This window comes from Crinia signifera, chromosome 3 (genome assembly GCF_055691185.1).
Source record: "Crinia signifera chromosome 3, ASM5569118v1, whole genome shotgun sequence".
NCBI lineage: Eukaryota > Metazoa > Chordata > Amphibia > Anura > Myobatrachidae > Crinia > Crinia signifera.
The window spans coordinates 6,553,973-6,570,005 of NC_139219.1; the positions used below are offsets into that span (position 1 = coordinate 6,553,973).

General features: G+C 50.3%; 1 protein-coding gene across 2 annotated transcripts in view; it reads right to left on the reverse strand.

The window, feature by feature from the left end:
• Positions 1-16,033, reverse strand: part of SMYD2 (SET and MYND domain containing 2) — a 46,298-nt gene that overhangs the window by 16,689 nt on the left and 13,576 nt on the right. For both annotated transcript variants that reach the window (XM_083175175.1, XM_083175176.1), the window contains exons 3-8: positions 13,564-13,674; positions 11,667-11,727; positions 9,955-10,079; positions 9,561-9,628; positions 7,411-7,513; positions 4,168-4,278 (exon numbers count right to left, since the gene is read on the reverse strand). In XM_083175175.1, the coding sequence (XP_083031301.1) occupies positions 4,168-4,278; positions 7,411-7,513; positions 9,561-9,628; positions 9,955-10,079; positions 11,667-11,727; positions 13,564-13,674 (579 nt within the window). The remainder of the gene's footprint in view (positions 1-4,167; positions 4,279-7,410; positions 7,514-9,560; positions 9,629-9,954; positions 10,080-11,666; positions 11,728-13,563; positions 13,675-16,033) is intronic.

Sequence of the window (16,033 nt, forward strand, 5' to 3'; positions counted from 1 at the left end):
TACATACCGGGTACCTCTGGAAATGACGGTATTATGCGCACAGCGTACAGGACTGTCCTGTGTGTACATACCGGGTACCTCTGGAAATGACGGTATTATGCGCACAGTGCACAGGACTGTCCTGTGTGTGTACATACCGGGTACCTCTGGAAATGCCGGTATTATGCACAGCGTACAGGACTGTCCTGTGTGTGTACATACCGGGTACCTCTGGAAATGCCGGTATTATGCGCACAGCGTACAGGACTGTCCTGTGTGTACATACCGGGTACCTCTGGAAATGACGGTATTATGCGCACAGTGTACAGGACTGTCCTATGTGTACATACCGGGTACCTCTGGAAATGACTGTATTATGCGCACAGCGTACAGGACTGTCCTGTGTGTGTACATACCGGGTACCTCTGGAAATGACGGTATTATGCGCACAGCGTACAGGACTGTCCTGTGTGTGTACATACCGGGTACCTCTGGAAATGACGGTATTATGCACAGCGTACAGGACTGTCCTGTGTGTGTACATACCGGGTACCTCTGGAAATGACGGTATTATGCACAGTGTACAGGACTGACCTGTGTGTGTAAATACCAGGTACCTCTGGAAATGACGGTATTATGCGCACAGCGTACAGGACTGTCCTGTGTGTGTACATACCGGGTACCTCTGGAAATGACGGTATTATGCGTACAGGACTGTCCTGTGTGTGTACATACCGGGTACCTCTGGAAATGACGGTATTATGCGTACAGGACTGTCCTGTGTGTGTACATACCGGGTACCTCTGGAAATGACGGTATTATGCGCACAGCGTACAGGACTTTCCTGTGTGTGTACATACCGGGTACCTCTGGAAATGACGGTATTATGTGCACAGCGTACAGGACTGTCCTGTGTGTGTACATACCGGGTACCTCTGGAAATGACGGTATTATGTGCACAGTGTACAGGACTGTCCTGTGTGTACATACCGGGTACCTCTGGAAATGACGGTATTATGCGCACAGTGTACAGGACTGTCCTATGTGTACATACCGGGTACCTCTGGAAATGACTGTATTATGCGCACAGCGTACAGGACTGTCCTGTGTGTGTACATACCGGGTACCTCTGGAAATGACGGTATTATGCGCACAGCGTACAGGACTGTCCTGTGTGTGTACATACCGGGTACCTCTGGAAATGACGGTATTATGCACAGCGTACAGGACTGTCCTGTGTGTGTACATACCGGGTACCTCTGGAAATGACGGTATTATGCACAGTGTACAGGACTGACCTGTGTGTGTAAATACCAGGTACCTCTGGAAATGACGGTATTATGCGCACAGCGTACAGGACTGTCCTGTGTGTGTACATACCGGGTACCTCTGGAAATGACGGTATTATGCGTACAGGACTGTCCTGTGTGTGTACATACCGGGTACCTCTGGAAATGACGGTATTATGCGTACAGGACTGTCCTGTGTGTGTACATACCGGGTACCTCTGGAAATGACGGTATTATGCGCACAGCGTACAGGACTTTCCTGTGTGTGTACATACCGGGTACCTCTGGAAATGACGGTATTATGTGCACAGCGTACAGGACTGTCCTGTGTGTGTACATACCGGGTACCTCTGGAAATGACGGTATTATGTGCACAGTGTACAGGACTGTCCTGTGTGTGTACATACCGGGTACCTCTGGAAATGACGGTATTATGCGCACAGCGTACAGGACTGTCCTATGTGTGTACATACCGGATACCTCTGGAAATGACGGTATTATGCGCACAGTGTACAGGACTGTCCTATGTGTACATACCGGGTACCTCTGGAAATGACTGTATTATGCGCACAGCGTACAGGACTGTCCTGTGTGTGTACATACCGGGTACCTCTGGAAATGACGGTATTATGCGCACAGCGTACAGGACTGTCCTATGTGTGTACATACCGGATACCTCTGGAAATGACGGTATTATGCGCACAGTGTACAGGACTGTCCTATGTGTACATACCGGGTACCTCTGGAAATGACTGTATTATGCGCACAGCGTACAGGACTGTCCTGTGTGTGTACATACCGGGTACCTCTGGAAATGACGGTATTATGCGCACAGCGTACAGGACTGTCCTGTGTGTGTACATACCGGGTACCTCTGGAAATGATGGTATTATGCACAGCGTACAGGACTGTCCTGTGTGTGTACATACCGGGTACCTCTGGAAATGACGGTATTATGCACAGCGTACAGGACTGTCCTGTGTGTGTACATACCGGGTACCTCTGGAAATGACGGTATTATGCACAGTGTACAGGACTGACCTGTGTGTGTAAATACCAGGTACCTCTGGAAATGACGGTATTTTGCGCACAGCGTACAGGACTGTCCTGTGTGTGTACATACCGGGTACCTCTGGAAATGACGGTATTATGCGCACAGTGTACAGGACTGTCCTGTGTGTGTACATACCGGGTACCTCTGGAAATGACGGTATTATGCGCACAGGACTGTCCTGTGTGTGTACATACCGGGTACCTCTGGAAATGACGGTATTATGCGCACAGCGTACAGGACTGTCCTATGTGTGTACATACCGGGTACCTCTGGAAATGACGGTATTATGCGCACAGTGTACAGGACTGTCCTGTGTGTGTACATACCGGGTACCTCTGGAAATGACGGTATTATGCGCACAGTGTACAGGACTGTCCTGTGTGTGTACATACCGGGTACCTCTGGAAATGACGGTATTATGCGCACAGCGTACAGGACTGTCCTGTGTGTGTACATACCGGGTACCTCTGGAAATGACGGTATTATGCACACAGCGTACAGGACTGTCCTGTGTGTGTACATACCGGGTACCTCTGGAAATGACGGTATTATGCGCACAGCGTACAGGACTGTCCTGTGTGTGTACATACCGGGTACCTCTGGAAATGACGGTATTATGCGCACAGTGTACAGGACTGTCCTATGTGTACATACCGGGTACCTCTGGAAATGACGGTATTATGCGCACAGCGTACAGGACTGTCCTGTGTGTGTACATACCGGGTACCTCTAGAGATGACGGTATTATGCGCACAGCGTACAGGACTGTCCTGTGTGTGTACATACCGGGTACCTCTGGAAATGACGGTATTATGCGCACAGCGTACAGGACTGTCCTGTGTGTGTACATACCGGGTACCTCTGGAAATGACGGTATTATGCGCACAGCGTACAGGACTGTCCTGTGTGTGTACATACCGGGTACCTCTGGAAATGACGGTATTATGCGCACAGTGTACAGGACTGTCCTGTGTGTGTACATACCGGGTACCTCTGGAAATGACGGTATTATGCGCACAGCGTACAGGACTGTCCTGTGTGTGTACATACCGGGTACCTCTGGAAATGACGGTATTATGCACACAGCGTACAGGACTGTCCTGTGTGTGTACATACCGGGTACCTCTGGAAATGACGGTATTATGCGCACAGCGTACAGGACTGTCCTGTGTGTGTACATACCGGGTACCTCTAGAGATGACGGTATTATGCGCACAGCGTACAGGACTGTCCTGTGTGTGTACATACCGGGTACCTCTGGAAATGACGGTATTATGCGCACAGCGTACAGGACTGTCCTGTGTGTGTACATACCGGGTACCTCTGGAAATGACGGTATTATGCGCACAGCGTACAGGACTGTCCTGTGTGTGTACATACCGGGTACCTCTGGAAATGACGGTATTATGCGCACAGTGTACAGGACTGTCCTGTGTGTGTACATACCGGGTACCTCTGGAAATGACGGTATTATGCGCACAGCATACAGGACTGTCCCGTGTGTGTGTACATACCGGGTACCTCTGGAAATGACAGTATTATGCGCACAGCGTACAGGACTGTCCTGTGTGTGTACATACCGGGTACCTCTGGAAATGACGGTATTATGCGCACAGCGTACAGGACTGTCCTGTGTGTGTACATACCGGGTACCTCTGGAAATGACGGTATTATGTGCACAGTGTACAGGACTGTCCTGTGTGTGTACATACCGGGTACCTCTGGAAATGACGGTATTATGCGCACAGTGTACAGGACTGTCCCGTGTGTGTACATACCGGGTACCTCTGGAAATGACGGTATTTTGCGCACAGCGTACAGGACGCAGAGACATAGCGGTTCTACCTTTTGCTTTGTGGTACATTCCTTGCAGTCACAGCTGAAAAAATAAGCATCTTTGAGTCGGTCATTTCGATCTTCTGCCGGATACAGTAAGTCAATGTAGCTGGTGAACACCTATAGAAAAACCACACATATAACCCATTAGCACCGTCTACTACATAGGAAGCCATGTTGTGGGAGGAGACTATACACAAGAACTTTAATAAATATCCTGCGCATTGGAATATTAATCCTCTGTACTTAATATGCAATAATTCAGATGCCACAAGGAGCAATAATAGAACAAAAACATTCACAACATTTAGCTTCTGATGAAACAATGCGGGTGAAAAATGGGCATTTTCAGGATATTTCACCTATTATTTTTGTACATGCTATCCGATTAGGGAACATTTTCTTACGAAAACCCCACAGGTTTAGTATAATCCGTGTGCTTTCGCCATCCACAGTCCTGTTGTTGCTGGAAATGGGGCTGCTTTGAAGAATCTCGAAAGTGTAATCCCCGATGAGCTGCGGTACGTTCTGGTTCATCTGGGCTAATTGGATACCCCTGTGCACCAGCTAGGTCAGTGGTAGCCAACCCTAGTCCTCGAGAGCTACCAACAGTTCACATTTTCCAGACAACCTAGCTGCTGCACAGCTGCACTCATTAATCACTGACACATTTTAAAAGATACACAGATGGAGCTAATTAGCTCACTTGTGATTCTGTGAGGAGACCTGGAAAACATGCACTGTTGGTAGCTCTCGAGGACTAGGGTTGGCTACCCCAGAGCTAGGTGGTCTGGGAATGTGACAGTAATGACTACACCTGTGCACCAGGTAGGTGATTTGGAATACGTGGACCGTTGGTAGATCTCCAGGACCGGTTTGGCCACCCCTGCCCTAAGGTATACATCAATAACGTTATACAACACAGCCGTAATTAGAGTTTCCCTATTCAGGGCGGTCTGTCAGAGACGGAACGCCACCACCCGTATACTATTCCCGGCACAGGGAGTAGGATTCAAGGAATGGAAACATTTCTCCTGGTCACTGGTACCCGTTCCTGCATCTTACCCTGCACAGCGACTATTACCCCATTGGCAGAGAGCTAAATGTTCCACCTCGCAGGACCCCTCTCCCCGTGCCTAGGCCATGGAGGTGTAAAACCTAGGTTATAATTCTATAAAGTATACAATGTGGATGAGTACTGCACAGCACCACCATATACTCCAGAAATACATAAACATTATGATGATGATTCTCGCTGGTCAGCATTTCTAGGTGGACAGTGCAGCTGTGAGCCACTAGGGGGCGCCCCAGGATAAGGTTATGTTACACTACAGCAGCTGCTGGGCCCCATCACTCAGCATAATGAATTCCTGGATCCCTGAGCCTATATACACGTTTATTTAAGAGGTCTATTTGATTAAACGTTTATAGCCCTTGTGGGGATCTTATCAAGATTCCGAGCAGTAACCAGACTTCCACAAAGACGAGAGAATTGGGGATCGGTGCCAAAATCCATCTTGGTATCGGCGCAGTCTCTCCTGATAATCCGCAGACTGGTTACAGCTCCGTGTGATAGGAGGCAGATCCCAAGTAACAATCCTGCTTACGGCCTCCGGGCTATACTGTGCCCTATAGGTCATACCTATATATAGCCAGAACTCACAGAGGCTCCAGCTCAGCCTCCAGCATACCACCAGGGTGATCTCAGCACCAGATGACACATGGCAGATATTTCTGGGCACAAGCAGCGCTCAGTCTGCATGTGGTGGAGCCGCAGCGGCACAGACCCCGTGAGTCAGGTTATTAGGGATGGGGGCTAATGCCCGTTGTATGTCGCTGGAGTTATGTTAATGTACTGTTACGGACGTCACTCCTGCGCTACAGCGCAATGCTACATTCCCACTGCAGCGTTATTAACCCCACCGATGTATGGCACAAGCTCTTGGGTAACTCGCGGTGCCAGGCATGGAGAAGGTGACCCGGGGTTGCCCTATTACCAATGCTGACGCAGCCGACACAATGAAACGAGAAGATTGTGCGGCAGATGTACTAAGCCTTGGGGAGTGATAAAGTGGAAGGAAACCGGGGTCTATTAACAAAAGTACTTGCCATGTTACAAGGGGGATGTCATCAGCATCTAGGCAGACAGGATGCCGGCAGTTACCATACTGACACCGGAATGTCGGCATCCATAACACAAGTATGTGGGTAAGAGTTAGGCTGCAGGAAGGTTTAGTGGGGGGCAAGCAAGTACTTACCTGACTCCAGGTGGGATCCCCCATTGGAATACCGGTGTCTATTCTGATCACCAGTATCCGCACCGCCGATCAATCCGTATGTATCCCAAATGGGTTTGAAAATTGTCAGCTAGGAGCTGGTTGATTGGCAGTTTTCCCCCTCTCTAAAGGTGGGCATACATCGAGACGATTTGGTCCGATTTCGGCCGATTGCGATCAATCGGCCCATTAAATCGGGCCAAATCGTTTCTCCGTGACATGGCGCGGTCCCGTGCGTATCGGACCCGGTCCCAGGGGTCGGACCGGCGGGACATAAGATCCGGCAATCAGTGGGGCGGGCGCAGTGCTGGGGCGGGCGGCGGTGACCAGAATAATGATCAGTGTCCACTTCAGCGCCGTAGCGGCGGGCAGCAGCCGCGGCAATTACAACTTTAAAATAGCATGTCAAATGACTGCCCGGCCGCTGATTGGCTGAGAGTGCTCTATCTCAGCCAATCAAAAGCCGGAGAGTCATTTGACATGCTATTTTGAAGATGTAATAGCCGCCGCTGCTGCCCGCCCACTGCGGCGCTGGACACAGTTAGTCCTCTGATTAGCGCTGCTGCCCCACTCCTTCCTCCCCAGCCGGCCACTCATTTGAGAGCCGCCGCTGCCCGCCCCCACTGCTCCTCACCGCCCTGCAGCTCCCTGTTATTTTTTTTTTTACATGTGATAAATCGCATGCGATTTATCACATGTAAAAAATGGCAACTCAAGTCCTAATCGTATGTGAGCCGGGCGGCTCAGAGGAGAATTGGGTCCGACTTGTCATTAGGACAAGTCGGCTCTATGTATGGGGGCCTTAAGTCTTAGTACATCTCCCACTATGTAACATAACGTTACGTGTGCAATTATACGTTATGGCGAGAACCATAAATGAGACATTACATCTAGGAGGTAAATACAGAACCCACACGATCACATCTACAACAGACAGACAGAGCGGGAATGCACACGGCCAGCGCTACGTTTTCACCTCGTCTCCGGCGTTAATCTCTTGCACGGCCCGCACCTCAGCCACGGTGCCCTTGTATGTCACGATCACATTGGGACAGCAGCTGTGGTTCATTAGTGCGACACTGCAACACACAAGACGCCAGGTTAGTGCGCAAATCAACCACCGAAACAAACAGCGCAATGCAATGTGGCGCACATTAACCCTTCATTGACCTGACAGTGTGGGAGTGGGACACATGGTCCTTACGCCGTGTGCGTTATTATGCGAGCCGTAGGGATACAGCAAAGACACAAACGCTTCTGCTGAGAAGATCCCGTAACCCCCTAGTGCCACAGTAAACCGGTGCGCAGCAGATGTCAACAAGGAATAATGCAGGGAATATAATGTGCGCAGTAACGCTCAGATATCTCAGCCAGGCTGGAAAGAACTATGCTGCTTGTCTATAGATTACACGTAATCCTCCCATCTCCGCCGGAGATCGCCTCGCCTGTAACCTTGCACAGCCCCATGTCCTACTCAACAGGGCCCGGTCTATGCTGCACGGCAATGGTCCGCTGTAACCTATAGCAACCATAGACTTCTGGATAGCGTGCAACCCTGTTTCTCTAAAATCAGTGGTATGTGAGCAGCCATGGACCAGATTGGATAAATACTTATCACTCTAGCACAAAACAGATTGCGGCTCAGCGATGATGACAGCGGTCACAGTCCTTCGCTAGGACACTGACAAAAAGAGGGCGGATATGGGCGAAAGAAGGTGTCAGCTGACCGTTTATCACACTGACGCACTTCCTCACCACATGTCCTGCGTTCTATGACACGGACGCACTTCCTCACACCACGTCCTGCGCTCTATCACACTGACGCACTACCGCACCCTACAGCCTGTGCTCTATCACACAGGCGCACTACCTCACCCCAAGGCCTGCGCTCTATCACACAGGCGCACTACCTCACCCCGTGGGCTGCATCCTATCACAGTGACACACTCCTTCATACTGGAGCTTGTGCTCTATCACACTAACTCACTACCTCACCCTACGGCCTGCGCTCTATCACACTGGCGCACTCCCTAACCCTGCGGGCTGCGTACTATCACAGCGAATACCTAACCCTCTTTCCAGACCCCTCGCAGGCTAGTTCTGCACCTCCCTGCTATGCTTAACCCTGATACCCTGCGGCCAAACCCCTCCACATTGACGCACTCCCTCACCCTGCAGCCTGCGATTTATCACACTTATGCGCTCTATCACACTGACGCACTTTCTCACCTCACGTCCTGCACTCTATCACAATGACGCACTCCAGAACCCTGCACTCTATCACTGTGATGCACTACCTCACCCTACGGCCTGCGCTCTATCACACTGACCCTAACCCGGAGGGCTGCACTATCACACTGACGAACTACCTCACCCTGTGGGTTGCGCTCTACCACACTGACACACGTCCTAACCCTGCGGGCCGCCTTCTATCACAGTGATGCAATACCTAACCCTCCATCCAGACCCCCCACATGCTAGTTCAGCACCTCCCTGCTATGCTTTACCCTCATACCCTGCGGCCTAACCCCGCCTCCCCCCCCCGCCTTACACTAACCACCCCACATATATGCACACATACAGCATTCAGTCTACCTACAGTATCTGCAGAGTGCAGGGCAGGCTGGCTGGATGGGTCTGGAATACAGCAGCCTCTCCTCTCCCTCATGCTGAGAAAGCAGCAGCAGCATCCACATGTAGCTCCGCCCCCCGGCCAAACCCCCTGTAGCCCTGCCCCGTTCGGGTCCCGTGTAGCCAGGGCAGCCTGGCTGTTGGCTAGCCATCTTACGGGGGAGAGACATAGGTGGAACAGTAACAGTGACAGAGAGGGAGGCCAGTGCTGCGCTGATAGGCTATTAGCCCCATCTGTCACTATGACTCCGCCCAGCATTATACACACACTCACAGAGTGACAGATCTGGGCTAATATATAGGAGATACTCCGTATACACGCCGCGCCACCTGTATACACGCCGCGCCACCTGTATCCCTTTCCTTATAACTTTTTTTTCCCAGTTAGATTTAGGGGTATATCTCTCGGCTGGGTAATTCGTAAAAAACAGGTCTGAAAGAAAGTTCTGGACATCGCGCAGGAGCTAAAAGAAAGCGGTCAGAAAAGTAACCTACTCCGGAAAAATGGCGGATCCTATGTGCGACAGCTCCTCATCTTCAATGGTAAAGCCATTACAGTTCACCTACGGGAAGAGAGAGAGATGAATGTATGTATGTTGACCACCATAGTTTGAGAGGGTATTGGGGAGAGGTGGTTCATGTATGCTACTAGGATTTAAGGTCGTCACTAGGGAGATCTATTGTCAATGGTAAGTGGGAAGTACATTTATATGGGGGCTTACGGACATGGGGGCATGGGGAGGGGTGCAAAACAACCCTTAAATTTTTCTTTTTTGTTTTTTTTCTGTAACTTTATTTAGTAATAATAAAATAAACAAGGACATTACTGAGCAGATTTGTGCCAGTACAGAATGTGGTGAGAGGCTAATCCGCGTAGAGCGGCCATTACCTGCGCAAAGAGAACTTCTAGAGCCGCGTCGTCGCAGTAGTGCAGACTCTTGGCGTAGAAGTGATGCAAGGCCGCGACGTCGTTCTGGATTAACTCTTTCTTTTCATTGTCTAGTTTGTCGAGGTCTGTGAGGAGATAACACAGTTGTGTGTCATGTACGGTATGACAATGACCGGACCACGCGTGTGCTCAGAAGTGGGGGCTGTGGTGGGACAGAGGGGGGGGGGGGGGGGGACACACCGATCTGCACTGACCAAACGTCCCAGAGGACATGGACTGTGCACCAGGGATGGATATACTGGTGAGAACGCGGTGAGCGCAGATCACTGGCAGCAGCACCAGGGATGGATATACTGGTGAGAACGCGGTGAGCGCAGATCACTGGCAGCAGCAGCATCAGGGATGGATATACTGGTGAAAGAACGCGGTGAGCGCAGATCACTGGCACCAGCAGCATCAGGGATGGATATACTGGTGAGAGAACGCGGTGAGCGCAGATCACTGGCACCAGCAGCAGCACCAGGGATGGATATACTGGTGTGAGAACACAGTGAGCGCAGATCACTGGCAGCAGCATCAGGGACGGATATACTGGTGTGAGAACACAGTGAGCGCAGATCACTGGCAGCATCATATGGGATGGATATACTGGTGAGAGAACGTGGTGAGCGCAGATCACTGGCAGCAGCATCATATGGGATGGATATACTGGTGAGAGAACACGGTGAGCGCAGATCACTGGCACCAGCAGCATCAGGGATGGATATACTGGTGAGAGAACGCGGTGAGCGCAGATCACTGGCAGCAGCAGCACCAGGGATGGATATACTGGTGAGAGAACGCGGTGAGCGCAGATCACTGGCAGCAGCATCATCAGGGATGGATATACTGGTGAAAGAACGCGGTGAGCGCAGATCACTGGCACCAGCATCAGGGATGGATATACTGGTGAGAGAACACAGTGAGCGCAGATCACTGGCACCAGCATCAGGGATGGATATACTGGTGAGAGAACACGGTGAGCGCAGATCACTGGCACCAGCATCAGGGATGGATATACTGGTGAGAGAATGCAGTGAGCGCAGATCACTGGCACCAGCAGCATCAGGGATGGATATACTGGTGAGAGAACACGGTGAGCGCAGATCACTGGCACCAGCAGCAGCACCAGGGATGGATATACTGGTGAGAGAACGCGGTGAGCGCAGATCACTGGCAGCAGCAGCACCAGGGATGGATATACTGGTGAGAGAACGCGGTGAGCGCAGAATAAAGTATAAAACATAGGACAATGCATAAATACAGAAAGGTATCTCATAGAAACATATGGTGCTGGTGTAATGAGAATATTTAACATACATATACCCCCAGATGTACTAAACATGTGCAGTATGAGAGATTTACTTTGAAGTACCCAACAAGTGTCTTGGTATTGGCATAGAGGGGTGATATACATTAGGTGCAGCAGTGAACGACCAATTGCCAGACTCCTGAATATTGGTTATAGAGCGGAATACTAAAATCCACGAGTCCGGGGTGAGATTGGGCCGATAGGGAGGGAAATTGCGACAACCAGGAACGCAGCGCGTATTACCGGCGAACTGCGCCAATGAGCCAGAGTTGAGATTCACCAATTACATCAGACGACAAGGAACAAAGTCACTCACAAAACCAACAAATAGAGAACACAGAATTATTTTAGATAATCTTACGAGATTCAAACTCCTTCACGGTTATCATACTCTCCGACGGGGTTCTCTCCGTCTGCGTTTTCTAGGATGCAAAGAAACCGTCATTAGTTGGCGCTGTAATCGCAGAAACCTCCGAATCTAATTACAATGCAGCGTAGTGGACGTTTGCAAAAGTTACTGGGAATTTCATTTTATTTTTGTCTTTTAAAGCATATTGCCATGAGGTTGTATCCGGTGCGTCGCCCATCTGCGCCATCAGAAAAATAGCAGGGTTTATTTAAATGGGACATTTACATTCGTCTCTCATGCATCCAAATAAGGGCGGCTTGGAAGTGGCACTTTGAGGTAAGTGAATCCGCTTGCTGTTGACAGACTAGAAACGTGCGGCTCAGCTGTTGGCCTCGGGCCACTACTTTGTAATCTTGGCCATTAAATACGGGTTTGCAGGTGGCCCAGCAGCCGAGGTTAAGAGGACTGGATTTTGCATATTAAGCTTTCAAAAAGTATATAGTGTTTATCTAGTCCTGCACGCCCGCCATTGTAGACGCTTGCCAGCCGGGCCTGGTGTATAAAGGCTCATTGTTTGTGTGCCATTAGACGTTCTCTTTATGATCTCAGAGAGCGCTCAGGGCACCCCGGCTACGCCACATACCGCTGCCGCCATATCGCTTCTGTCAGAAGATTCCATAATGAAATAAAATCATCAGACTCCAGCACTATCCAGCAGAGCTTTAGAACCCGCTTTAGCTCTTCAGGGGTTAATCTGCATGTGAAAGATGACCTTGAACGCAACAAGTCCGGACTACAACTACATATCTCCGAACCGCAGTGATACAGGTGGGACATTATAGATTTCAGGGGTTTCCGGTTGGCACATTTGCATCGGCGGTCGGCATTTTGGGAACTACAGTATGCGAAACATGGTCCCAGAGTGTGGCCAGCACCTTCTTTATGAGGACACCTCCCCCAAAGTTGGGAGGTACGGACAGTGCCTAGATTATGTAGCAAGATGCGAAATGTCCCTGTAGAAGATTCTGCAGGAAGGTCGATTCGGGATGGTCATCTGCAGGCCCCTTAGGTCACCAATACCCCTTACAGACATAAACCCCAGCTTAGACTCAGGACAATGAGCACAGGTGAAGCGAGGGCTATTCTGTACACACATGGGTGGGAGCCATCACCCTTCACACCGGACCTGGGACTCTTGGAGAAGAGAAGGCCTTGGGCAGCAGTCACACCTCACTTGGCGCCAGGCCTCGGGCGGCAGTCACACCTCACTTGGCGCCAGGCCTCGGGCGGCAGTCACACCTCACTTGGCGCCAGGCCTCGGGCGGCAGTCACACCTCACTTGGCGCCAGGCCTCGGGCGGCAGTCACACCTCACTTGGCGCCAGGCCTCGGGCGGCAGTCACACCTCACTTGGCGCTAGGCCTTGCAGCAATCACTGGAAGAGTGTATAACAATCTACGGGGCGATTCAGTATTATGAAGTGAAACGGCGACTGAAGCTGAAGTAGGCCCTAAAAACATTATGGACGCTTTTCCAAACTTTTGGATTAAATATGACCATCCCTGAAACACACCAATCAGATTAGTTAATTAGAAGTAAATTAGCAGCACGCTGGGAAAATTGAGGCTGCAGACCGAGGGGAGAACTACAGGTCATTGCGGCTTACACAGGTCACATGTTCCTCACTTTGCAGTGCGTTGTGCAGCAGATATGGCTGTGCTACTGTGCGCTATTTCCTCTGCAATCTGCGACACCCTGCAGAGCAATCTCAGAACCCAGGACAAAGCAGAACATCATGCTAATGAAATGGTCACCAACGCAGCACAGAAGTGGAAGTTCTCCATCCGTGGACAGCTAAACAGAACCCGGCACCCTGCCACAAACAGATAAATCATCAGCGCCGGCCTCACCTGTTTGACCAGTATCCGCGCAGTGAGTCTTACAGTCTCCGAGGGGTTCCAGTTCTGTCCATAAGAGCAAATCGCGGAGCATTCCAGCTTGTGCATCGGCCAGTCGCCTTTCTGTATGGTCAGAAAAACACAGCACAGCAATTAAAACAAGGATACAGTGGTCTTCTCTGCATGCAAAGGTCACGTAAAATATGTTTCCTGGCACAAAGGGATGACAGTCTACAGAACGCTAACCCCAGATCCCAAGCCAGGTGCTGATTGGTTGCATTGTAATGTAATATTCTTATTAGGATACAGAAAAGGGCCTAATTCAGTATCAGCCGTAGGTTAACGAAGATCGCTATTATTCGCTTTTCTGTCATCTGCACGCACGCAAGCCCAGATACTGCAGTCACATTCAGAAACATGTGACCAGAGTGCAAGGTCCGCGGCGTTGTGGGGGTGTACACAGACCATTTGCGGGGCAGGCCGCGGCGGATGCGTGACATCACACGCAGTGACTTTGCAGCTCAGCCATGGGGCTACCGTCAACATGCGCGCACTTTGCTGTAGAGTGCAGCGCTCGCATAACTTTGCAATTGCATCATGGGGAGGGGCCCCCAGCATGTGGGCAGCCAAATCCTGTGCTGGACGGCGCCCCACATGCTGGTGATGGGAGTTGTAGCTTTGTGATACTGAATCAGGCCCATAATTACACATATGTTACAAGATAGGACATGAACCGACACCAGGGAAATCTGAGGGAACATGACATCACAGAAAGGGTACAGGACAAGTGGAATAGCCTCCTGTCAGAGGTGGTAGAGACAGAATGATGTATGGGATAGACAGAAGGACACCCTTCCACCGAAACAAGTCAGGTTTAATGGTCACAATAGGGTTATAAAAAGGGGTGAAGAAGATTGGCCGAATGGTTCTTATCTGCGTCACATTCTCGGTTTCTAATTCTATGATATACACCTGTATACAGGAACGGAATCTACGATGTACAATGTTTATGAATAAGGGGGTTATCAGATAACCACCGCCCCACCACAGAGAAATCCCGCACAGCGCTACCACAGCCTGGCATCTAGTAATTCACTCACCATCGGATGATCCCCCAGTGTGCGCCGCCTGTGCGTAGCCCAGAACCTACCTATAGAATCAGGCCGATCGGGGCCGGAGGACACGTCACAGACACTCCCTGAAACCGCTTTGGAACGCCTGCGTTACCGCCCCCAAACACCAGCTCCCTAACAATCAGCTTGCGAACTGCTTGAGATTACAAAGGACGCTGGATTATTGCAATGAATGGCCTCGTACATGCGCAGTCGTTTCAGAATCGGCAACCAGAGAAATCGCAGACCAGCGATCAGGGCTGAATAACCCCCTCAGTGTTTCCAGAGCACAGCGCGTCCCGATTACATTATTACTTTGATCTACAAGTTTAGAAGAACTTTGGAAAAAGTTTTAGCCAGGGAGGAGAACTAAAATCCAATTTGCGGCTGAATTAGGATTTCCCCTGTAGGCATTGCTAATTAAATCCTATCCTCGGGCAGGATCACGCAGAGTTGAAGACTAAGTGGCCGGCGTCTGAAATTCCGTATATGATTAATCGCCTCACTTTTATTCCAAAGTAAAACAAAAAAGAACTAAATAATAGTATGTGAGGATAGATGTTACTATGTCATATAAGTGCTACTTACATGGTGCATTATAACATCACCTGACCTTTCAAAGAGCAAGGCTTGTATTTCGGGTACACTTACAGGTACTGTACTGTACTGTACCCAAGCAATGGCCACTTGCAGGAGTAAGAAGCAAAACGGCACTGTACTCAGACGTGGAAGAGAGACGGGGTCAGAAGAGAAGGACAGCTCATTGGCAACAGTGCTGAGAGGGAGGGGCGTAAATAGTAAGGTAAACCGCGGGAGACAGAAGGTAGGTGGGTGCCCAGAGGAGCAGAGCAGGGAGTTATAATGAGGGCAGATGGGGTTTAGTGAAGAGGTGAGTGTTTAGGGCTCGCTGGAAGTCTGATAGCGTGAGGGAGAGAATTCCAGAGAAGAGGGGCAGCGCAGGAGAAATCCTGGATGCAGGTGACCAGGGCTGAGGTGAGGCCACTGTCAGTGGAGGAGCAGAGAGGGAAGAAGTGAAAGGAACAAGATTGTGAGATAGACAAAATAGAGGGTGGTGCTGTAAAACAGAGATGAGGGGACAAGTTTGGTGTTAGACATACAGAGCTTGAGAAACCAATGGGACAACCAGGAGGAAAGTGACAGAGAAACAAACTTGAGAATGGAGGGAGAGATGACTGGAGAACAATGGAACCAATACGACCAACAAGGGGGTAAGTGCATAGGGAGAAGGGCCAAAGAATATACTCGAGGGACACAGGTAGTAGGAGAGGTGTAGTTAGAGGTAGGAGGTCTACCAAGAAAGGTCATAGTCACAGAGACTGAAGGGCCAAAGGGTTTGATTGAGGAGCGTA